At 39.1% G+C, this 25,409-nt stretch overlaps 1 protein-coding gene across 3 annotated transcripts in view; it reads right to left on the reverse strand.

The window, feature by feature from the left end:
* Positions 1-25,409, reverse strand: part of LOC129236341 (cytoplasmic polyadenylation element-binding protein) — a 115,266-nt gene that overhangs the window by 15,434 nt on the left and 74,423 nt on the right. For all 3 annotated transcript variants that reach the window (XM_054870683.1, XM_054870682.1, XM_054870681.1), the window contains 2 exons: positions 20,504-20,663; positions 1,602-1,786 (listed from right to left, as the gene is read on the reverse strand). In XM_054870683.1, coding sequence (XP_054726658.1) covers positions 1,602-1,786; positions 20,504-20,633 — 315 coding nt within the window. In that variant the 5' untranslated portion in view covers positions 20,634-20,663. The remainder of the gene's footprint in view (positions 1-1,601; positions 1,787-20,503; positions 20,664-25,409) is intronic.

Consider the following 25,409-nt stretch of genomic DNA (forward strand, 5'->3'; position numbering starts at 1 on the left):
CGTGCATCGCCGAGCACACATCTAGTTGAGCAAGAGAGCCTGCATAAATTTTGTATTTGTAAGCACATATTAGTTCAACCATCTGCCAAGAAAGTGGAAATTGAGAGCGTAAGGTGATATTTCATTTTTAGAGGAAGTTGCATTTTTTATCACATCAATTTTGACTGGTAAGAATTTTCCAGTAAGAAAAACAGCTCTTTATAAGCATAAGCTCATGTAATAAGACAATCTGTGGGGAAAAGTTTAAATGAAAGTAAGTTAATTTTAAAGAAATTTGCAGTTATACTTAAATCAGAGCATAATTCGCTATTTCTCACAAATTTTGTCAGTTGTGGGTTTTTGTATGAATTATTTTCTCTTTGAGATCGACTCCTGAGAAATTCTCAGAGATTTAGTTACTGTCTAATTCTTACTGGAGAAGAACACAATAGTTCTGCTGCACATTTTGTTTTTAGACTGGCGCATATGTATGTTAGTGGCTTACATGAAATTTTTGAGCACAATTTGTTAGATAGTGAGAGCTTTGCAAAATACGCAATGTTTGAAGTACTACATTCTGCGAAGTACTACATTCGGCATTCTGCATTGCCGAACTTATGTATATACGAGTACATACACATCTAACTAGTTGAGCAAGAGCAATAAAATATCCCATGGGAAAACGTTGGAACTCTTAGCGGAATTCTTCAGGACTCGAAAAGTTTGAAAGCAAACGCACGCTTGTGGTATAAAGAGCTTAAAGCGAAACTTATTTTTGCTGATGATTTGCCTCGCTCCTGTCGTCTATCCAGCCTTGTGCCGAAGGAGAGCGCTATGATGCAGTTGAATCTTGGCCTCCACCGAGAGGCAGACGTGTTGGTGTATATCACCAATACCATCTCAATTTTTTCGTAAACAAACTGCTATCATAAGCCCAGTTTTGTTTGAAAATCAGGTGATTCCTTCAAAATCGCTGAGAGCCGGTTAACAGTTTAACGGTTCACGTTGGTTACACCTCTGCATGCTCACACTCACCAACGTAAACGTACGCCCGCAATACGATGAATCTAATGAGATCCCCATGTAAATGAATTCTCACCGCCGTTCCGTTTCGTAGTATCGTAGATGGTTCTTTCATCGTGTCAGTTAATACGGGCGTACGTTTACTTTGGTGAGTGTGAGCATTATAGGTCTTATCAAAATAGTAGCCTTTGTCGCTCTCCGTGGATTGCATGGCCTTTAGCGATTCTATGTAGTCGTACGTATATTATAATTATAAATTTACCCATATTTGTTTACCGTCCCTTGAGTTGATGAACCACTTAATTGATGCAACAAAACTATTTTTAGGTGACAGCACTGCTGCTATTTAATTTAAAAGATGTCTTATACTAAACTTACAAATATTAATAAGCAAAATAACATGACGCAATTTTAGACGTAGCAAAATTAGGCGCATAAGAAATAGATAAGCATACATATTTCAGCAGTGCAGTGCATTAGGGTGCATAAAATAAACTACGGTACGAAACAACAAAATCGATAACAATACCAATAACCATATAAATGATGCCAAAAAGGGCAACTCGGCTGCATTTTCGATTATTCGCAAGAATACTCACCTGAAAGATATCAAAGGAATTCGCTGACATGGTGCCCGGCGAGGCCGAGGACTGCGATGAGCTCGGTGTCAATGGCGTATAGGCGGCCATTGAGGTAGACAGCGTGTCTACATTTGTGCCCAAAAGCAGGGGATTAGCGGTGGATTTGCCAAAGCCAAGAAAATCATTAAGAGCAAGCGGGGGATCTGCAAAGAAATGTAAAGAAAGAAGAGTTGTTATAGGTCTTAATGTGTCCGTTTATTTTATTAAATTTTTTATTTTTCAACATAATTTTCGACTTTTCACTATTTGTATGGAAGTTACACTTTTTGAACGAACTGGATTTAATATCCATATATAAAATTCAGGTTTTGAATGAGTGTGTCTTCTTCCTATTATATCATATATTTTCCATAGTCATTCGATTAAGTAGTTATAGAATTATTTACAAGGCCCGACACTCGAAGTGTAACCAATTAAAAATGCCTTAAATTTAATTTGGAAAATTACTTTTATTCAGTTCAAAGTAAAAATGTGTGAAAATAATTCGAAATTTAGAATAAATTTATTTTTGCTCGATATGACCTCCTTTTGCCTAGACTATGACCTTGAGACGGTCCAGAAATGAATCGCAAGTTGCCCGAATGTGACTTGCAGGTATTTTGACACACTCGCGGATAATATTATAGCTTTTTTCAGCGCCTCGAGACTGATGAATCTTTTAGTTCAGACCTTGCTCTCCAAAACGGCCTAAAAAGAATAATACATTGAATTCACATCTGGTGAATTTTAGAGCCATTGTGTGGACGTTATAAAGTCCGGAACGTTGTATTTTAGGCATTCTTTATTCACTCGAGCTTTGTGAGGCGGTGACGAGTACTGTTCAAACGCTCGTCGCCAGCCACCAAAATTTTTGTGTGCTCACTACTTCAAAGCAACCTCCAGAATACTTTCCCGATAATATTTCGCATTTACCTTGACGCCAGGCTCGATGAAAACGATTGGAGAGCGCCCATCTGTGGTTACAGCGGTCCAAACAATTACCTCTGGCGGGTGCTGCCTCCTGGTGGCCAATCGATGACTCAAATTGTCGTATGAACGTTCGGTCAAATAAACCCTATCGTTTTGCGAGTTTACGAATTGCTCAATTGGAAACATTTTCTCGTCAGAAAGTAAAATGTTCGGAAATTGACCGCTTTCGTCCAAGCGAAGCAACTCCTTCGCTCTCTCAAGTCTGACTTGTTGCTGCTTTGGTGTGAGATCATGCGCCTTTTGGATCTTGTAAGGCTTGACCTTGAGATCATTTTTCAGTATGTCTCGGATGCTACGGTCAGATATTTTTAATTCTTTCGCCATTTGATTGACACTTCGTCGAGGATTTCGCTCAAGTCGCTTATTCACTTTTTGAACCATTTCACGTGACGTTGCAGTCTTTCGATGACCAGAATCATTGTAACGAAAAATGGAGCGAGAAACAAAAACTTTATTTACTTTTAGGAGCTCGAGCCTACGAACAATCGCTGGTTGTGATTTACCAGCCAAATATAATGCAATCACACTTTTACGTTTGAAATCCATTAGAGATTTCCTTTGTTCACGTTTACTATCGCCAAAATCCTTCCGCGCGCTTGTAAACAACGCTCTGGACTGTCATTTAGCCAACTAACTGTCAGCTAATACCCGTACATCAGGTTACACTTCGAATGCCCGACCCAGTACCTACCATTTATGCAATTACTTTACAGATGCTTTACAGCGGCTGTCTTTTGTGCGCAATTTGAACTACAAAAGTCTTTCAGACTTTCTAATTATTGTAATATATTTCAAGCTGCAATCTATGCCCCAAAAAAGCCGCTGAATTGGCTATAATTAATCCCTCTTAATACTTGGATTTTTATTGATAGCCAAGCGGCTATTTAAGCAATTATGAGTCCTTGGACTAACTCAAAACGTGTTCAATAATGGAGCTCCAAAATGGATGAACTCGGCGGAAACGGGCAGAATATGTAGAAGGAAATGAGAGAGCCGATGAATACGGAGAATGCGGTGAAGACGGTGGTTGTCGAGTTTGTGGTCAAAAAAGTGTTCACAATATGAGCCTTGTGAGGCGGTGCCTTAACATGCTGCAAGATCCTTGAATTTTCTTTCCACAAATCGGGCCGTTTCCTACGCACATTCTATCTCAAACGTCGCATAACTTCCAAATAATATTCTTTACTTACCATTTGGAACAAATTCGGAATGCACAACTCCTTGATAATCAAAAAGAAAACGAGTAGCACTTTTGACCTTTGACTTTCTCTTTTGACCGACTGTGACGTGGTTTTTTGGGTTTCGGCTTATTTGGATAGCGCCATTACGCCGCCTGTTGACTGGTTTGCATGTCAAACTCATATACCCACGTCTCATCACCTGTTATGACTGTTATGATACGCTGGATAAACGTTGGGTCTGAGCTCACTTGCTCAAGCATGTCTTCAGCCACCTTCTTCCGATGAATTTTTTTAAAGAAATTCAACTCTCTTGGAACGAGTCGAGCAGCCACGCGTCTCATGCCCAATTGATGGTGTAGATTGATAGGTGAAATGGGTGCAGTGTCGGTCTGGCACTCCACAAGTAGCACTAAAGCGCCGTTTGGATACCATTATGAGACCTCCAACAGGCAGATATCTTTTTTTTTTTTTCCTTGTTCACTCCACTCGGGAGCAAAGGGCCTCGACAAGACTTGATCTTGCGTTGGTTTCGTTAATCTATTTTGCTTTTGGACAGGGTAGGTGATTAGTCTGCCGCTACCAGTCCTAAGTAGTGGGAATGCCCACTTGTAGTTGCTTAGGAACAAGGCCTTCTTACTGCTTGAAGCGCCATCTGTGTGTCACATTTTTGTGGCAGAAGGATTGCATAGATGGTTGAGGACTTAGCTAAACTTCGTTTGTCTGCGCTGCTACCGCGATCGCCCACTTCCTCATGCCGGCACCACTGATGCAATGTGTAACTGTATCTTTTTCTTTGTTTTGTTGCTTGTTTTGTTCCAAGTAATGCGCTGACTATTTGAGCGGGAGTAAGGATTGGAAGGTTAACGTTGTTGAGGTTGAGGAATTAATTTGTTTTTTTTTTCATTTTTTGTTTTATAAAAACTAGGAAAATAGGTAAGTGCGAGGACCGTGCTTTACGTGGGATTCGAACCCACAACCTCTGGGATGGCAGGCCAATGCACCTATGCGAGACTACCGAGGTCGCAGACATAATGGAGAAGAGTGATAGGATTTAGGTTGGCGCACTACCTTAGGCTGTCGAAGAAAGGAGCACCCGAAATCTTAATAGTCTAGCTGCCAAACCCGGGCATTTACAGAGGAAGTGCTCAACAATCTCCTTCGCTGAAAGGGCCCCATAGCTTATGAAATGGGTATCAAATAGTAAACTTAGCTATTCTTCATGTGCACCGATCGTACAATGACCGGTAAACCCAGCTGGGCGATTGGAAATTGAGTGGCGTGGAGTCCACAGGACTTTCTGCATCTGCGTCTATTGTGCTGGGGCCAAAGGCTTTTGGAAATAGCAGACGAAGAAATAGCATGTTTCTGCGCTTCTCAGGAAAGCTTGTGAAATTTTCCTTTAACAACAGTTAGGGGATGCCAATGACTAGGTGGGAGACCTCTCTGAGACCAATTCAGTCGACCTCTTCATCATAAGCTCATCAGCAATTTATTTTCCCCTTATGTTCATGTGTCCCGGAACCCAGATCAGAGAAATGTTATCGGCACACCCAAGATATTTGATCTCCTCTGTACAGGAGTTGACCAGTTTGGATCCGCACCATGGCGCCATCAGAGCATTGATCGCAGCTGGACTATCGGAAGAAATTTTAATATTTCCATCGCTACCGCATTCCCTAAGCATTTTGCATGCATGCAGGATCGAAAAATTTCTGCCTGAAAAACATTAGCAGTGTTAGGCAGTTTTAAGGAAATAGATAAATTGGCTCTGACTCCCGATTCCATGATTTGCAGTTAAGACAGGGCTGCCAGCCTCGATACAGATTTTCTCTTCGTTACAATCCTGCCTGTTTGGAAAGATTGACCTAGCACGACTCTGAAGGTCCCGTTTGCGGATAGATTGATCTGCACGACGTTCAGATGGAAATAACGTTAAGGGCAGCACTGGGGCAAGTTCTACATGTTCCGGTGATGCTAGTACAAGCAGTCCTAGGGTGCAAAGTTTAGTGATAATATGGCTCTTCCGAGGAGCTTCCCACCAAACAAGTCAACCGTTTGTTAAAATTGGCTGAGCCACTACGTTGTACATTCATAGAACGATCTGTGGCTTGAGTCTGCATTTTTTGCTGAACACACATTTGCGGTGCGCTATGCTGGCCTTCTTTACCCGATTTTCAATGTGTAGCTTCTCATGGAGTTTGAATTCTAGTATCAATCCAAGATACTCCAAGATCCGATGGAAGCGGGAGGACGTGGTTATTTAATCTGGGAACTTTAAAGTGTGGAGGTTTATATTTTCCGGTAAATAGCGTTAGCTCCGTTTTATTAGAGTTGACACTGAGGCCGCAACTGGCAGCCCAGTGACCTTCAAAAGTTTCTGACTTGAAAATATTTGTTTGTGATTTTAATTTATTTTCTTCAAATAAGAAGTGAATTCATGCTTAAGTCAGCTTGGACGCATTTTATAAGGAACCAAAGTTTTTGTTTTTGTTTTGTTTTGTTTGTCCATTGAAAACGCGAGGAAAATGAGGGAACTTAAGTTATTTACCTTATTTCTAAAGAGTCGCAACTATGTTGAAATAAATATTTGTTTATACAATCAAAAATGCACTAGCTTTGCTCCTCGTCCTCCTTTACAACTATTCAAGTAATTTTGGCAATTGATTGCCAAGCTAGCCTTAGAAGGCGACTGTGGTTCAATACTAGCCTGCGAGCTCTTCATATGTATGTGTGTATGTATGTAGTTAATTATATTTGCATATTCTTCAATAGTTTTATGTCTTTGTACGTCATCTCGAGTATGTGATTTTTGGGAAATATTTTAGTTGGCTAACCAAACGCCAACTTCGAGCCGCTTGCCTACTGGAACACAAACTGTGACAACGGATGAGCGAGGCAATGCAATTTTAGGAAATTTATACACAAATAAAGGCACATGCACACGCATATACTTTTAATTTATTATATTTGCTAGATGCATACTTAAAAAGTTATAAAGCAAAGGGCAAAGCAGCAAAGCGGCAAGGAAATGCAGAATTTCAAAGGCGAAATGGTGGCAAAGTCGCACTCCAAATGCACGCGTATGTGTAAATATGTGTGCATATGTATGTATGAGTATTTGAGTGTGGTCGCATAGAAATATGCAGCAGCGACAACGACAATAAACAGCATCAGCGGCCGTAATGGCAATGGCAATGGCGACGGCGGCGACGACAACTGCACAACGCACTCGTGGTTGTGAGCCACATCGGCAATAGTCAAGTAGTATCTGTTCTAATAGTGGCAGAAATAAAAATTACTACAGATAAATTTGATTTATTGTGGGCATATTTCATTGCATTAACAAGCATTATTATTGCTTGTGCTCGAGTGCAAGTAATACCAACAAACGCACTGCCTGCATATATACATATATACTACACATACATACATACACACATATATCGTATATTGATATGTATCTAAAATTCTCTTCCAATACTGCCTCCAAGTACTCTACTCGAAGTTCCAATTGACTTCTGCTGCAGCTGCAGTGACTTTTGTTGTTGCTTAGTTAGCCCGACGACATTACTAAGCACTGTCAATGCTACGGACTATGCCATACATACGCATGTATGTATTTATGTATGTATTTGCGAGTTATTGTTTGTCTTTGTCAGAATTTGTCATTATTTCGTTGCTTATGTGCGCGTAGCTGTCGCTGCTTTTCTGCCAACCAATCAGACATGAGCTGGCCAGTATTTGCCTATAATTGAGAACAAAGTGTGGGCGAAATTGCATGCAAAGATGAAACTGTAATTCTGTTTTCTTTGCTTTTTTTCATTAATCTCCAACCGAATATTTAGTTGTTGCCGATATATTTGGTCAAATATTTCGGTTTCGCTTAAAATTTTGGCTTTAAAGAACGCAGATTTCCCGCAATTGTTTCAAAAGTTATTAATTTAACAAGTTTTCAAAAGTTATTTATTTAACGTTTGAAAAGATAGACGATACATTTTGAATGTGCCAGTGCAAAGGTAATTGAAATACCTTTTTTATAAAGCAATGTATTGTATTAGTTGGCAAAAAGTTTAGTGATCGATATTTCGTAAAGTATCGATCAAACAATTTGAAGTTTATGTTCGTGGGCAAGTAAATTCTTTTGCTATTTTTCGTTTCTGGGTGTTAACAGTGGAGGTCAACAAAGAGAAAATTTGGTACATTTTATAATTTTTCTTTGATTAACACGAAAATGCAAGCCAGGTCACTGAAATTGGTGCGATGTTCATTGACAGTAGCAGCTCCTTTTATTTTTATCTTCGCAGAAAAACGAGCCATTTATTCCACCAGCGCAAAAACCACACCATACAATACATTTTAATGGATGTAATGATTTTTCTGAAATTTTGTTTTCTTTGTTCACTCCTCTCAGGAGCATAGAGCCTTGACAAGACTCAGTCTTGCGTTGGTTTCGTTCATCTATTTAGATTTCTGACAGGGTAGGTGATTAGCCTGCCGCTACCAGTCCTAAGTAGTGGAAATGCCCACCTGTTGTTGCTTAGGAACAACGCCTTCTTACTGCTTTGAGCGTCATCTGTGTTTCAAAATTTTGTGGCAGAAGGATCGCACAGATGGTTGAGGGCTTCGCTAAATTTGGTGTGTCTGCGCTATTACCGCGATCGCCCACTTCCTCTTGCTGGCGCCACTGATGCAATGTGTAACTGCATGTTTTTCTTTGTTTTTGCAGCCACAATGCAAATAATGCGCTGACTATTGTACGAGAGTACAATGTGTTTTTTTAGAAACTAGGAAAGTAGGTAAATTTGGAAAAGTGCGAGGACCGTGCTTTAAAGCGTGGGATTCGAGCCTACAACCTCTGGAATGGTAAGCTAGTGCGCTTGCGCTAGACTACCGAGGCCGCTTTCTTCTCCCCGGATGCGGCAATTTTGTTTGTTGACAAATCCATCCAGTGCGAATAGAGCTTCATGACTACAGATGATTTTGCATGAAAAAAACAGCTTCACGTTGAGAGAATCAATTCACAAAATTTTTCCTTTGGTGATAACCTGTTGGCTTCGGTTATTGTGTTAATGGAATTGTGTAAGGATGCAAATGCAAATCATTGTGTAAAATCCGCCAAGCAGCCGACTGCTGAATTCCTAATTGTGGAGAAGGTTCTATTAACGATGTTGTTGGCTGTACCGATGTTCAGCAATACTTTGCGCTACAGCAGCAATATACTCAACAGAAATTCCAGTTTTTAGTCCGCCAGATCTTTTCCTATTCCCAACATTACCAGTTTTTTGAATTTTTTTCAACGAACCTTGAATTTTCGACTCATTCGGACGATTATTTCCACAAAAAAAAAAAAAAATAACGAATTTTGCGATCCTCTGTGCTTAAGCATCGATCATTTTCTTAATAAGGTGCAATAATTTTAACGCGTTGTGCTATCAAGTAAAATTGTGCATCTGTCACTTAACAAATGTCACTACTAACATCTAGGAGCAACTTTTGCCAGACTCTTTATAAGGAAACATCAGGCATGCCCGCGGCCGGAGCCCAGTCGGACATCGAACACAACTGAAAATATAGAGCACTTTGCTAAAAGTTTGCTACCCAGAGATTTCCAAAAACTATTGTGAATGAAATATTAAGAGGGGATTTTAGACTTTACCCTTTCAAAAAATTCAAAGCCTATGCGAAACAATGTTGTACCGATTTCGTACGGCAACTCAACCTTTTGGAGTTATGCAGCCCATTTTCATTTAAATAAAAGTATAAATGAACAAAATTGCCGTTATTGATCATCTAAGTGACAAAACATCAACAGCCACTCACAGTTCCAAAGTCATTCCTTTGTCTCCGTTGCGGAGCACAGGGCCAAAGTAAATTTTTTCCATTTTGTGCGATTCCCGAATAAATTTTTCACTTGCTTCCAGTTCATTGTTTTGCCCACGGCTTTGTATTCCTCTTCGATGCAGCGTCACCAAGAGCCCCTATGTCTGCCTCTTCTGCGCTGGCCTTGGTCGTGCCAGTCCAGCGCTTGTCTGCTAATTTCAGTGCCATCTTTCCGTAGGGTATGGCCATCTCCATTTATGTTCTCTTATTTCAGTTGCGATTGGTTTTTGATGGTATAGTCGATGCAGTTCGGTGTTAGATATCCAGTTGTCTGGCCTCCAGATACGTAGAATGCATCTCAATCAGCGGTTCACGAACACTTGAAGCTTCTGTACAATTTCCGCAGACAGACACCATGTTTCACAGGAGCAGTAGAATAGTTTCACTATATTTTTTTGAAAATCGTTAAGGCCAGCGATTTCTGTGAACGGTAGGAGGCACATGCTGAACGATTACTTCCACCAATAATGAGAAAGAAGCCTTCCTTCAACACACAAGAATGGTTCCAGCCAGATGGCGTCACGTTCCACACGGCCAGGGAGATTACGGCGATACTGCATGATTCCTTCCCTAACAAACTGATAAGCCGTTTCGATGACATATCCTGGCAGGTATGCTACCTTAAAAGTAAGGTTAGGTTAGGTTGTGCTGATCTGTAAAAAGATCTCACTTAGACCTCTAGGTGCATTGTGTTGTCAATGCTTGTGTTTGGAGTTGAATTATTATTTTATATAATTCGTAATGCACGTTTTCGCGAATTTTAGCAAGTCGTTCAGCCTTTTGTCAGCAACATCCTTCAAGGATGAAAAGTATGTTGATCCTAGGCTCATTTGTCGAGTCCTACAAAGAGCAGGATAGTGGCAAAGTAGGTGTTTCAAAGTACCCCTAGCATTCGCTTCGTTGCACTTGTTGCACGCATCGCTCTGGACTAATTCCATTTTGGCTGCGGGATGTGGGGACAGACAGTGTCCCGTCAGTACTCCAAGCAATATTTCGCAGTCATTTCTAGACATCGATAAAATACAGTTTGTAGTTTTCGTATTCCAAGTCGTTAGAAAATGTTGCCAGTTTTGTGCGAGGTGGTATAGGGTTATGTTCCAAAAACTTAACTTATTTTTCTTTTTTTTTTAATTCTACATAAACAACGTTATTTTTATTAGAAAATATAAATGCATGCTCTACACCAAGCAAAGACAAAAAAAAAAATATCTTTTAATTTAACATAACTCAAATTTAATAAATTCCTTCGTCGTTACTGCGTATAATCAACCGAGAACTTTTTTCGCTGGAATGACAACGCCTTCCCTTTCAGAACTTTTTTATTCATTTAAAGCTCTTTCATCGTCTTCCCACTCAAAAAATCTGTAATTAATCTTTAGTTGCTGGTTCTTACCAGGTCATTGTAAGTTTCTTGGTATGGTGCTAAACAGTTTGCAGTCCCTTTTGAATTTTCGGCTCCTTTCAGTAGAAGGATCTGCATTCAAGAAAAATGACTCGAGATTTTCAGCTAAGCTTAGGGCTTCCTTTATTTTTTTTTAATATTAAATTATTAACTGCACAATGTTGTTGTAGCAGCATAAACAATCCCCATACATATACGGGGAATGCTGCTGGAGTGGCAGTCCTTGGCCGGATATAAATCCGGGTCGTTTCGGTAATGTAGAACCGACTGCCGTGGAACCGACTGCACAATCTTCATCAGTGCTAGTGTCCCCAGAATCGATTTGATTTACAGCTTCGGATGCCATTTCCATCAAATCCGCTTAGTCAACTTCTCCTTTCATCAATAAATCTTGAATGTCATCAATAGCCATTCCACAAAACCTTCACCTCTGATTGATTTAGCCAGTTCTAATATGCCACCAATTTCATTTTCTGACGATTCAGGTAGGTTTTCTATTTCAAGAGCAATATTTTCTTCCAACACGCTTTTAACGTTGATGTTTTCAGTTCTTACAGCAACAAAGATATGATGTCGATACAGTAGTTGATTGAAAATTTCTTCCAACTTCCATTGCATTAAAAGATTCTAATATGTTTTAAAGGTATAAATAATAACTTGACCCAATGGTTGGAGCGATAATGCCACTTTCCGCTCAATATGTTCTCCTGCCGAACGACACGGAGTTAATCGAACCATTGTAAAATGGATATATTCCATGCTCTCTGAGAGGCTGTTAACCGCTGGTGAGAACAGTGACGAATTAATCACCGTCAGGGCCAAGCAAGGATGTCCCCAAGGGGTGTGCTTTCCCGCTGCTGTGGTGCTTGGTCGTAGATGCAGGAACTCGGGTTTCATGTCCAAGCATATGCGGATGATGTCTGTGCGCTAATATCGGATAAATCCCTAAGGAGGCTTTGCACAAAAGGCCAGAGGGTTCTGGACAAAATCGATGACTGGTGCATGAGACAAGGTCTTTCCGTTAATCCGAACAAAACAACCATAGTCTTGTTTACGAGAAAACGTAAATTGGATGGACTCAGTCTTCCAACACTGAAAGGTGTGACACTTGGTCTTTCCGATGAGGTTAAATATCTAGGAGTAATCTAGGATAAGAAGCAGACTTGGGAGATACATGTTTCACCTAAGGTGAATCGCGCATTAAGGATTTTTCAATAATGCTGCTTTGGTAAAATCTTCGGTCTGAAGGATATACACAGCACTTATCAGACTAATCATCACTTACTCTTCGGTGGTCTGGTTGCGACGGAGCATAGTTAAGCCCACAATCCGGGAACTATACAGGCTGCAAAGAAGTGTATGCTTATGCTTCACGGGTGCCGTGAATGCTATGCTTGATTTGCTCCCCTTGGATCTTAAGATACAGCAGGAAGCAATAAACGAACTTCGTTGACTCCATAAATATGATTTCTGGCACGAAGACGGAACTTCGGGACACAGAGAAATCTTTAAGTTGCTATCTGAGCAGTATCCACTATTTTTGGCACCCAAGGACGACCTGATACCCATAGTTTCATTTGGAAGGAAATTTGATGTCAGATTGCCATCAGGGAGGTTTGACGGATATTTGTCTTTACCGATGGGTCCAAGAATGAAATAGGGTCTGTGAGTCGGATGGTACTTAAACGATAGCAATAAGTATTACTATGCTATGGGGGAAATGGCAACTGTTTTCCAAACGAAAGTTCTTGCCATCCTGAAAGTAGCCGAATGGATAATCGAGATGAGATGGAGCGGGAAATAGATTGGAGTTTTCAGTGACAGTCAGGCTCTACTGAAGGCCCTGGAGAACGCGAAGCAAACCTCAAAGATTATCCAAGAATGTGAGAATAAGCTTAATTCTGTCGCAAAACAAAACAGGCTTGTACTTATATGGGTTCCGGGACACTACGGTGTTCAAGGAAACGAATTTGCCGACGAATTGGCCAACCGTGGATTAGCGGTGCCCGCACAAGGGCCAGAGTCAATAATCGGAATCAGCTCCGCAGGAATCATGAATTGGATGAGCGTAGACAATCTACATAAAGAGCGATGGTCCGGTCTAGAACGCTGCAGAACTTCAAAGTGTTTTGTGACAAGTTCGAACAGAAAACTGTCAAACTTTCTGCTAAAACTTGGAAGGAAAGACGTTGAGTTGATGGTCGGTATAATTACAGGACACAAGCCATGGGGTCAGCATATGACCATCATTGGAATCATTGAGGACCCAATGTGCGTGTCTTGCTTGGAGGAGGAGGATAACACCGAGCACTTTCTCTGTGAGTGTACTGCCTTTTCTAGAGCACGGGTGCCAGTTTTGGGTTCCGATGTCGTGAGAATGAGTGATATTCGTTCTCTACAACTGGAGAATATTACAGATTTGCCAAATAATCTGAAAAATTCTCACAGGACTAACTATCTCTATCTCTGTCTCTATTCTTTTCTATCTCTTTCTCTGAAACTTTTCTCTTTCCCTCCTTGACTATCTATCCTCTTTCCAGAGCTTTAAATACAGTGGGATTTTTAGCCTGAGTGTTTTAGGAGCCACCAAATCTCCTGGTGCTCCTTGGCTCGAACTTTTCAAATTTCAATTTCAATGGGAACAACATTTTGACGTTGGGATGGTTTAAATCTTGTGGGTGACATGGCGCATTATCTAATAGTAATAGCATCTTGAAGCTCAAATTTTTCTGCCTTAAACAACATTCCACGTCTGGTCCAAAATAATTTAAAAACCAATTTTTAAATAAATTTCCAGGTACCCAAACTCTTGGATTTGCTTTGCAATATACCGGTAAGGTGTTTTTATTTACGCCTTTAGGTCCACGTGGATTTAAAGATCTGTAAACTAGCAAGAGTTTTGTCATAATGTCCCCCGTTGCATTACTGCACAAAAGAAGCGTGAGACACCTTAAAGACGGGTGCTTGTTTTTCTTTTAAAGAAAAAGTTCTACTGCGCATTTTTTTCCACCAAAGCCAAGTTTCGTCGGCATTGAAAACTTGTTCTGCTGTGTATCCTTGCTCTTCTATAATGTTTTCAATTTTTCTGTAATAAACCGTCATAGCGACCGATGCAGATTCTCTTTGGATTCTTATGCTATGAATTGCAAAATGCTTTTGAATTTTTCGAACCAACCTTTACTTGTCACAAAATCTTGGTTGACAGTGAATTCTGAATGTTTTTTAAGATGTTTATAAATTTTTAGTGCTTTTTGTTTGATGATATTGCCATCAAATGGAATTTTTATTTTAAAGCAATCATCAATCCAAATGCTGAGTGCCTTTTCCATTTTTTCAATTATTGACACCCAGGGGCGAGCTGCACGTTTTGCGGATGTCAGTGGCCTACTGCAACAGCACTTCTTTTTTAATTTTTCTTGATAGTCTGGACTGTTGCTTCATTCAAATTAAAAGCTCTTTGAGTATATTGTAAGCCAAAAATTATACTTCGCTGTGAAACGTAATATATCAAGTAATCCGCATGGTTTTATGGCTGGTAGGTCAACTGTCACTAATCTTGCTGTTTTCTCAGACTTTTGTATGTCGGCTTTCAATCATACCCTTCAAGTTGATGCAGTTTATACGGATTTTTCCAAGGCCTTCGATAAAGTCCATCACTCAACCTTAATCTCTAAACTAATGAGTTTTGGGTTTCACTCTATGATACTTTCCTTAAATGGATAAAGTCGTACCTTTAGAATCTTATCCTTTCATTGCCTCTTCTGGAGTCCCTCAGGGCAGTATTTTGGGCCCTTTGTTCTTTGTAATTTTTATTAATGAGATATCTGAATGTTTTCATTTCTCTGAGTTTCTTTTATATGCAGATGACTCAAAAATTTTTAAAATTGTACGAAACCTGATCTTCAATCAGACCTCAACAACGTCGTGGCATGGTGCGATAGGAATCTACTTCAATAACAGGGTGGGCCATATAGCGTTTGCTTTTTGAACCACCTATTTGCTTGAGAATGGTAACACAAATGACATGTCAAATGTGTTCATAATTTACTTAAAGGTTTGACATTTACGAAATGGGACGCTATACGCTTGAACAAAATTGGGAAATATTGAAAACCTTCAAAGTTGTAAGTCTTCTTCTTCTTCCGCGGTTACAGTAAATGGTGAGCGTTACCGTGACATGCTCAACGAGTTGTTTCCAAAAATTGAAGAGGATGACATGGACGACATTTGGTTTCAACAGGACGGTGCAACTTGTCACACTGCCAAAGTTACACTCGATCAGCCGAAATTCCGATATCAATTGGCCGCCTCGGAGCTGTGATTTAAGCCCGTTGGACTATTTTTTGTGGGGAGCCGTTAAGGACAAATGCGATGCGAACCATCCAGAGACGATTGATGCTTTAAAACACGAAATCGAAGTTGCCATTCATTAAATCGGAGCCCAAACAATCGAAAATGTGCTTAAAAATTGGATTGATCGAAGGCCTACTGTAAAGCCAGTCGTGGCAGTCATTTGAACGATATTATTTTTTATTCATAAATGAAAATGTTCAATCTTCAAAATAAAAAAAAAGAGGTTGTCTGTAAAGTCGGCTTACTGACGATAGTTTAACGTGACAACGTCATAAGAAAATATTGATGGAATGGTTGCAATTTTCAAAGCAAAATTTTAATTTTATTTGTTTGATAGATATTTTGTATGTATATAGAGGAGGAGGTATATGGAATTGCAATGGAATAGGTTAAGTTACATTTACACAAACGTGAAAAATGACGAAACATTTATCAAATTCATGAAAGATATCTTCAATTTCGATAGTGCATCAGACGTTAATAAGTCAACAACACTAAGAGGCATCATCATCGATTTGACTTTCTCAAGACACATTACATTTGAAACACTCCCTTTCATTTCCAATTTTTCCTATCAGCGTTTATTCTCAACAGAGAAATGGTTCATTACCATGCACACAGGAAGAAGGCATATGCAAATACAAGTATGTGAATTTATATACCTACATATGCGCATATACATACATATATATGCTCACTCAAGTAGGACAGAGCCAGATGTCGAACGTTGCCGAACGCGGGGGCCGATTGTGCTCTTTGTCGTTCGTTCCGCTCTCTCGCTTGCAGTTCATTCAAGGTAACGGCAATGAGCAAGGTAACGACAAATAAGCAAGGTAACGGCAATGAGCAAAGTAACACTAATGAGCAAGGTAACGACACATTTTTTCGTGCGTGCAGCCTGTTAAATCGAGTTATAAGACGTTATCACGTCAAAAAAAAGTTTGAAAAAATATTGACTAGTTTTGTTTTTATAGCCGATTCAAAAAGCAAATTTTACATGGCCCACCCTATAAATATTCAAAAATGCTATCATGTGTAATTTTCTAAGACAAACCAATTAATCTCTACCTCAAATTTTATAAAGAATTCGCGCCTTAATACTCTTAATGAAATACTGATATGGGTGTAATCTTCGACTTCACCTTTCAGTTGCTTAGTCATTTAAATTTTGTCATCGCCATTTGTCTACACTTGCCTTCATTCGGCGGTTTGCTTCCGATTTCACGAATTCTTATACTTTGAAATCACTATTTACTGCGCGCGTGCGATCCAAATTGGAGTATGCCGTCTTTATCTGGAGGCCATATCATCAGTGCTACATCAATAGACTTGAACGTATTCAAAAGAAATTTCTTGGTTTTGCACTGAGGTCGTTGAACTTCACTGATCCGATTCCTTCTTATAATGCAAGGTGTGCATTACGAGACTTCAAATCGTTACATAGTAGAAGATGTATACTGTCACTCTGCTTTGTTTTCGATATTATAAATGGGACAGTTGACTCGCCTATGTTTCATTTTTACATACCTCGAAAAAATCTTCGAAGTAATGATTTATTCTTCCTAGAGCGGGTTAGAACTGTTTATGCGTCGAATGCACCTATGATTAGAACATTGCATGAGTTCAACCATATTTTTAAAGTTCCTTGGCTTTTGATTTGTCGTTAGCTAAATGTAAGTTTAAATTATCACTTAATAATTTCTTTAAATAGTTTCGAAACATGTAAGTTAGTGTTACCTATTCAAAGCACCATAACTTTTTTGTGTGAAATTAGTTTTTATTGACTTCAAAGACAAAATTGTTCAAAAATGATTAAAATATTAACATATATTCACTTTAACTCGATATGACCCCCTTTTGCCTTGACTATAGCCTTCAAACGGTCAAAAATGAATTGTGGAACATGATTTTTTAACCATTCTTGGTTCACAAGAATCCTGTTTGAACGTCCATGGTCTACGACCGAAATATTTGCGTTTCCACGGCTCTAGAGCAGCTTCTAAAACATTTTCTCGATAATAAGTCGCATTCACTTTGACACCACGCTCGATAAAAACGATTGGAGAGCGTCCATCAGCGGTCACTGCGGCCCAAACCATTACTTGCGATGGTAAATTGCTTCGAGTGGCCACACGTAGGCTCAAATTCTCGTATGAGCGTTCGGTCAAGTAAACACGATCGTTTTGAGTGTTTATGAACTGCTCAATTGGGAAATTTTTTTCATCAGAAAACACAATGTTAGGAAACTCGCCACGTTCGTGCAAGCGCAACAACTCCTTTGCTCTTTCGCACCGAACTTTTTTTTGCCGGGGGGAAAGATCGTGAGCGTTTTGGAACTTGTAAGCCTTGACCTTGAGCTCATTTTTCAATATGCGTCGAATGCTGTCTTGCGATATTTTCAGTTCTTTGGCCATTTTTCTTCCACTTCGACGTGGATTTCGTTCAAATCGAGCCTTGACTTTCCGAACCATTTTTGGCGTTGTTGCGGTTTTTTTTGGTCCACCTCCATAGCATTTTGCAAACCTACCAGTATCATTGTAACGTTTTATAGTGCGATACACAAACATTTTATTCACTTTAAGGTGCCCGAGCTCACGAACACTCGCTGGTTGTGATTTTCCAGCCAAATATAACGCAATCACACTGTTACGTTTGGATTCCATCACAGAAAAAAAAAATTCAACAAAACTGAGACGCAAATGCTTTTGATGGCTTATAAACAATAAATTGAACTGTCATTAGAACAATTTTGACGTTGATGTCATGAGCTGTTTTACAGATACAAGCAGTGTGAACTTGGTAATACTTCATATCGTACCCCTGCATAATTCTTACAAATACTCTTAGTTCTATGTATGTGGTCTGTAAGAAACTTTGTATTTCTTAACTTACTAAATGAAAAAGTTTTTTTCTCCTTTTGAAAGGCGATCCAAGATTTGTATCTTTACTTCTAAATTTTCTCTTGAATGTTGTTGTTTTTATCTTTCTCGGACATGGCTTGGGCCCGAAATTTAAAGTTAAAAAGTTATTCTTTCATACACCGTGGCCCGACGTCACCAACACTCACTGAGATAGAAATGTATACATCTCAGTGGCAGCACTGTATCTTTAAGACGGCAAGCCTCGCCGCGGCTGTAGAAGTACAGTACGTTACAAATGTTTTTGCAATTTTCGTATCGTGTTAAAGGGGAACTGTGTTATAAGATGCGGTGTTGAAGGAGGTCTACCTGTATAATTCTAATTCTCGTAGTTCTTTGCGGTTTTTCGGTAATTACAGATTCTTTTCTAATAATAATGATGCCTTCGATAAAATTTTCCCTCAAAAATAGAAAGCCGTAAGCGGCAGCAATGCGTTGCTGTTTTTAAAAAATTGAAATTTCCACGCTAAGCTAAAATGGTGGTTCAGCACAGCTCATTGTCGAACAAGAGCACACTATTATTGGCTGCTGCTTCAAGGGTGATACGAGGGGTGCCTTTTATATGTCGGGATTAGAGAACAAAAACAAATTTTAATCATCGAAAATCACTTTACTGTTTTTCAAAATATTCTCCATGAAGATCTATACACTTTTGCATGCGTTTGAACCAATAGTCGAAACACTTTTGCCACTCTGAATGAGGTACCTCCAAAACATGCATTCTGAATCAAGAATGCAGTTGTTTGAGCCGATGTGTGAGAGCTCGCATTGTCCTGGTGAAGAGTGATCCGTCTTTGGCGATTGGTTTTCCTAATTTCTTGGAAGACAACTGGCAAACAAATGGTTGTGTACCACTCAGAATTTACTGTTCTGCGTTGTTCTAGTGGTACGGTTGCGACATGTCCAGTTTTTCCGAAAAAACAGGCGATCATTTGCTTGGAAGTGCTTCGTGCGCGAACAACTTTTGTTGGATTTGGCTCATCTTGAAACCCCCATACAGTCGACTGCTGTTTACTTTCGGGCTCATACGCGTAAATCCATGATTCATCACCTGTCACGATGTCATAAACGTGTTTCGAAGCCCCACGATCGTATTTTTTGAGCATTTCCTTCGACCAATCGACACGAGCCTTTTTTTGAGCGATTGACAAATTGTGTGGGATCCAACGCGAACAAATTTTTTTGACAGTCAAATGTTTATGCAATATTGAATGTATGCTGGTCCCACTAATGCCTAAGATTGTCTCAATCTCACGATAGGTCACATGACGATCTTGCAATATCAGTTCGCGCACAGCATCAATGGTTTTCGGAACAACAACTGATTTTGGACGACCTTCACGAAATTCGTCTTGGAGTGAACTACGACCACGATAGAATTCACCATACCATCGATAAACACTGGTCCTTGATGGAGCTTCATCGCCAAAAAATGAATTAAGTTCATCCATGCAATGTTGCTGAGTTAATCCATGTCGAAAGTTGTAAAAAATAATCGCACGAAAATGTTCACGATTTAATTCCATTTTTGGACCGAGATTAATCTTTTAAGTTACTGTAAATAACACAAATAGCGCTGGTATTTCAAAACGTTCTGAGTACGTAAAAGCCAAAAAATGTCAAACTTTGCGATACAGCTGTCAGTTGCCAGATTGCAACACCAGGGTTCAATCCCGGCCAAATCCCGAAATATAAAAGGTACCCCTCGTAATACGATAACCTGGGAGTAAAATTTTCTTAAATCTTTTGATATTTTGTTACGCCTGCGACTATTTGTACTACTACTAATTCATTTCGTAATACTACTACTAATCCATTCATTTATTCAATTTGAATACAAGCAATTTTCTAAACTAAATTTATGGCCTTTTCAATTGGTTACACTTCGAGTGCCGGACCCTGTATTATTACTATTGAAAACTACCGATAGTGTACCATTGATGTACTATTAGCTTATTGTTGGCACATAGATTACGCCCACTTTCACTAGTTTAAGACTTCTTGCGTATGCAAACATTTCCTATATTTTATAATATATAATTGACGCTCCTGTAACAAATAAAAGCTTGGCCCTTAAAGTCTCTATTATCCTTTGCTTAATACCAAAAAAAAAAACACCAAAAAAACAGTTTTTACACTATTTATTACACAACTTACCATTTAAAGTTGATATTAGCTCATCAGTGGTCTCATTTCGCCTACTCAAAAAATCTTGACGCTGTTCCAACAGCGAATTAATTGAGTGTTTTGTTAGAATATCAGCACCAGCACTTGATAAAGACCTCATTTTGGCTACTGTTGAATCATGCGCACCAAACTGAAAAACAAAAATAAATGGTAAATTATTCAATTATTTTTTATTTACATTAAGTGTAATTTTGTTGTGCTATAGAAAGGAAGGAATGTGATAAAATTTTTTAACATTTTTTTATTTAATATTTTGCGTTCTTGAAAACCTGAATTTGTATGCCACGGCGTATACGTGACATTGTTAATCTTCGTTTACAGAAAAATACTAGAGATACAAAAACCTACTTATGTATTATACAACATTGCAGCAACTGACTTGGCACAGTCGAAGTAATTGTAGTTGACGGCTTTGAAAAACCGCAACAATTTGAAACTAATGAATCGCTTACTTTTCCCATGAATTCTCGAATCCACTCACTGGCGTGCGGCCACTTCAAATGCCATCGAAGTGCAACGAAGAGCGAACGAAGCACATATAAACAGTCGTACACGAATGCACATTGATATGTATGTAACAATAGCAACAAATCACTTTGTCAGAGCAAAGCAATGGAGGTATTCTCCAGTAACTCTACCAATGCAATAAAAACCAAACCCAAACGACGGCCAACAGCACGTGCACAAACACCCGCAACCCTGAGCAGGCAAGCAACAGAAAAAAAAACAACAGTAATAGCTATCAAGGCTTTTCAATCTGTAGGGAGGGCAGAAGTAGCAACAATTACTATTACTGTGAGTGAAAGAAAAAAAAACGGCGATCAACCTCTAGTTCGTTCTCATGCTGCGGTACGGAGAGCAGTAACAGTGTTGCCGACAACACTAATAGACTTGCACGTTAGTTAGGAATAGCAACAATAAAATAACCAGCAATCGAATAGCGAGTGTACACTTGAGCATTTGGTGCAATTAAAAGAGCATCAAGTGTCAGTGGAGTACCATTAAAATGCCAAATTAGTGCAAACATTGTTATCAGGCACTCACCAAACAATTTGGCAAAAATGGCGTACAACTCATTACGCCAGATTAGCGAAAATTATGGCAACAAGTGAATGCCGCACACAGACATACAGCCACACACATATACATATACACTTACATAAATATACGCATTCACTTGCAAACAAAAGTTAGCACTACACCTACAAACAGGCGCACTTCCTACTGCAAACACAAACCCAAACACGTTTGAGTTTACAAATGAAAAGAACTTTTCAGTCACACTTACAAAACTATTTCACTAAATACAGCTGGGATGCTTTTGAAGACATTCAACAATCAGCCACCGTGGAATTACCAACCACAACCACCTTTCTCTCGCCTTCTTCACCCCGCCGCTCAAACAGCGCCACATTCACTTACCCCGTACAGAGGAACAAATGCGTAATTAACGTACGAAAACAAAAACAACTTTTTAAGATGCAGAAGCACAGAGCGTCTTGAAAGCATGCAGACGAACAGAACTTTAACTACAGGCTAGAAATAGTGCATGCATTTGTCTGTTCAATTAAATACATAAAAGCATACTTGCATACAAATGGCGCTGGGAATGTTGATTTCGAATACGTGAAAATCGAATGAATAACTTTGTTTACGTTTGAGTGTTTGGTATCTGGATGTTTGGATGGTAGAAATATGGGTTGTAGAGCAAGCTGAAGGCAACTGTTTCATGCATAGTGTAAGTAATCATAGTTAACATAGCTAAGCTGAGATTATGACTTTTGAATGCCTAAATTATAGATACTGTGTGTGGAGTAGTTGAGGGCATAAAAGAGTTCACCAATGGACATGATTAGTGGAGTCGAAATATACTCTATGATCAGAAAGTACCGGGAATATTTAAATAAAACAAAACAGTGTTAAATTGCAGTCAAATTTATTTGATCTCCTTCAAAATATGACCCGTCTGAAGCAACACACATCTGCCATGTTTAACCCAGTCCTCCATGCACTCCTGGTAGGCCGACGAATGGACGGGATGGCCTTCAGCTCCTTCGTCGCATTCTCTTTGATCTCCTCTATCGACTGAAATCTCCTTCCACGAAGTGGTAACTTCAACCTGGGAAACAAAAGGAAGTCGCACGGGGCCATATCAGGTGAATACGGCGATTGCATGATGATATTTATTTGGTGTTTGGTCAAATAATCCAGCATAATTTGGGCACCGAGCCCGAAGCGATGGCCGTTATCTTCATGCAAAATCTAAGAATTGTTTGCCCACATTTCCAACCGTTTGCGACGTACAGCATCTCTCAAACGTTTCAAATTGGATAAATAATATTCTTTATTGACTGTCTGGCCCGATAGAAGGTACTCATGGTGCACTACGCCTTGGCAATCGAAGAAAACAATCAACACCACCTTCCCGGTTCATTTTGATCAAAGGGTATTTATAAAAATTGTATATAATATACATACATATATAAAGGCTGATCAGATTGGATGCACTTTTTATTATAGGGTTGTTTTTTGACAGATCACACATCACAACCGTCAAACTAAGTACATAATTTTTTCAGTATTCATTGAAATTTCATCGTAGAAAGACTTACGCCTCAACTACGTTTACAAATCGTAAAATTATATTACGAAAATCGACACTATGTGAAAAGTGTCCATTGCGTGCTCAGGCTAACTTCGGTCAGTAATGAAGCCCATTTTTGGCTTATGGCTACGTCAATAAGCAAAATTGCCGTAATTGGGCTGAAGAGCAATCTGAAGCCATTTGGGAACTTAGTGGCTGGAAACATTGAAAACAACCATTTGGTGCGGCCTATGGACTGGAAGAATCATCGTCCAATATTTCTTCACGAGGCTAGCGCTAATGTAACAGTAAGTGGCGACCGCTACTGCGCCATGATAAACGACTTTTTTATGCCGAAATTTGAAGCTCATGATCTCCAAAATAGATCTACTGCGTCGTCGTTTCGGTGAGAAATTTATCTCTCGTCCTCACCAGCGGATTGGCCAACAAGCACGTGTAATATCACACCTTTCGACTTTTATTTGTGTTAGAATATGAAGTCTTAATGCTTTGTGGATAAACTAACTTCGATTGAGGCATTGGAAGCCAAAAATAATAAAGATTGGCCACTAAATTTGAAGTTTCGATAACACTAAATTGAGCACCCTTCACGTACATATATACAGGGTTATTGGGGAAATTGTCGTAGATACTTCAGAAAATTATTACCTAAGTCATTTCTGATAAATTTGCCTGTAAGAACCTTTGTGTTTTTGACTAAATTAAATAAAAATAAAAAAAATGGTTATACGAGTTTGACATGATGTCCAAAATTTTAAAATTTTTGACTTATTCGGTTTAAAAATTATTAAAAGCATATATTTTTTTTTGCGTATGTCCACATTTTTTAAATACAGTTGAAAGTTTGGCGTTGAAAGAGACTGTCAATGAATATAAATAACTTCGTGAATGGATTAACTACAAACTGTCTCACACCAAGCTTTGGATTTAACGTTTGCCGACTCTAAAACAACAATAAGTGCTACACGGCTAAAATATATAAATAACCTTCAGATTTCCATATTTAAAAAACTAAAAATCTTTGATGCGTACTCAAGATTGATTATTTTTTACGGTGTTAAAGAACTGATATCTTTGCCTGCAAACACGGCGAATTGCGTTATCCACATGGAAAAAAATCTTTTCGCAATATTTGCATAGCCTCAGAGCTCATTTGTATTACACATATGTTTTGCGCTATTTTTCTTTGCCAGATAACAGACTTCCGTATATTCTTTCTAAAGCGACTGTGCGTCTTGGTGTACACTGGGTAAAAAACTTTGAAGATAGAGCCTCTAAATGTCTTTTCATCTGCATATCTTCCGCAGTTTATAGAAAAACTAAATGTCAAAGAATTCTCGGTATTTTTAAACTCAGTCAAAAAATCTACATCTCACGATTTTTATCTTGGTCTATCGCTTACAAATATCAACTATTTCAGTAACGGCTTGTTTGTTTATGCTATAAGTTTGATCTTTTGTGCAACTGGAGAGCTCCTTAATCTAAATGGAAGGCCTTTTAAAAAAGTAAATTCAACCGCTTGTCCAGTTTGTAACTTGGATGTCTCAGAATATATTCAACACGTCAATGGTATTTACCCTGTCCATACAAATTTTCGTTGTGAACATTTCGGTGAAAATACTTTTGGTCTCTTAATATACAGGGTTCGGCACTCGAGGTGTAACCAATTAAAAAGGCCATAAATACTTAATTACTTTTATTCAATTCAAAGTAAAACATGTGTTAAAATAATACAAAGGATCAATTAGTATTTTGGTTCACTCGCGGGCAATGGATTTTTTCAGCGTCTCGGGACGCTGGGCCCCTGGGTCGAGTGCTACCTCCTGGTGGCCAATCGATGGCTCAAATTCTCGTATGAACGGTCGGTCAAATAAACCCTATCGTTTTGAGAGTTTACGAATTGCTCAATTTAAAAAATTTTCTCGTCAGAAAACACAATGTTCGGAAATTGACCGCTTTCGTCCAAGCGTGGCAACTCGTTCGTTCTCTCAAGTCTGACTTGTTGCTGCTTTGGTGTGAGATCATGCGCCTTTTAGACCTTATAAGGCTTGACTTTGAGATCATTTTTCACTATGTCCTGGATGATACGGTCAGATATTTTCAATTCCTTCGTCATTTGATTGGCACTGCGTTGGGGATTTCGCTCAAGTCGCTTCTTCACTTTTTGAACCATTTCACGTGACGTGACGTTGCAGTCTTTTGATGACCACCTCCATGACGTGTCGCGATGCTACCAGTATCATTGTAACGAGTAATGGTGCGAGAAATAAA

The sequence above is a fragment of the Anastrepha obliqua genome, chromosome 1 (assembly GCF_027943255.1).
Source record: "Anastrepha obliqua isolate idAnaObli1 chromosome 1, idAnaObli1_1.0, whole genome shotgun sequence".
Taxonomy (NCBI): Eukaryota; Metazoa; Arthropoda; class Insecta; order Diptera; family Tephritidae; genus Anastrepha; species Anastrepha obliqua.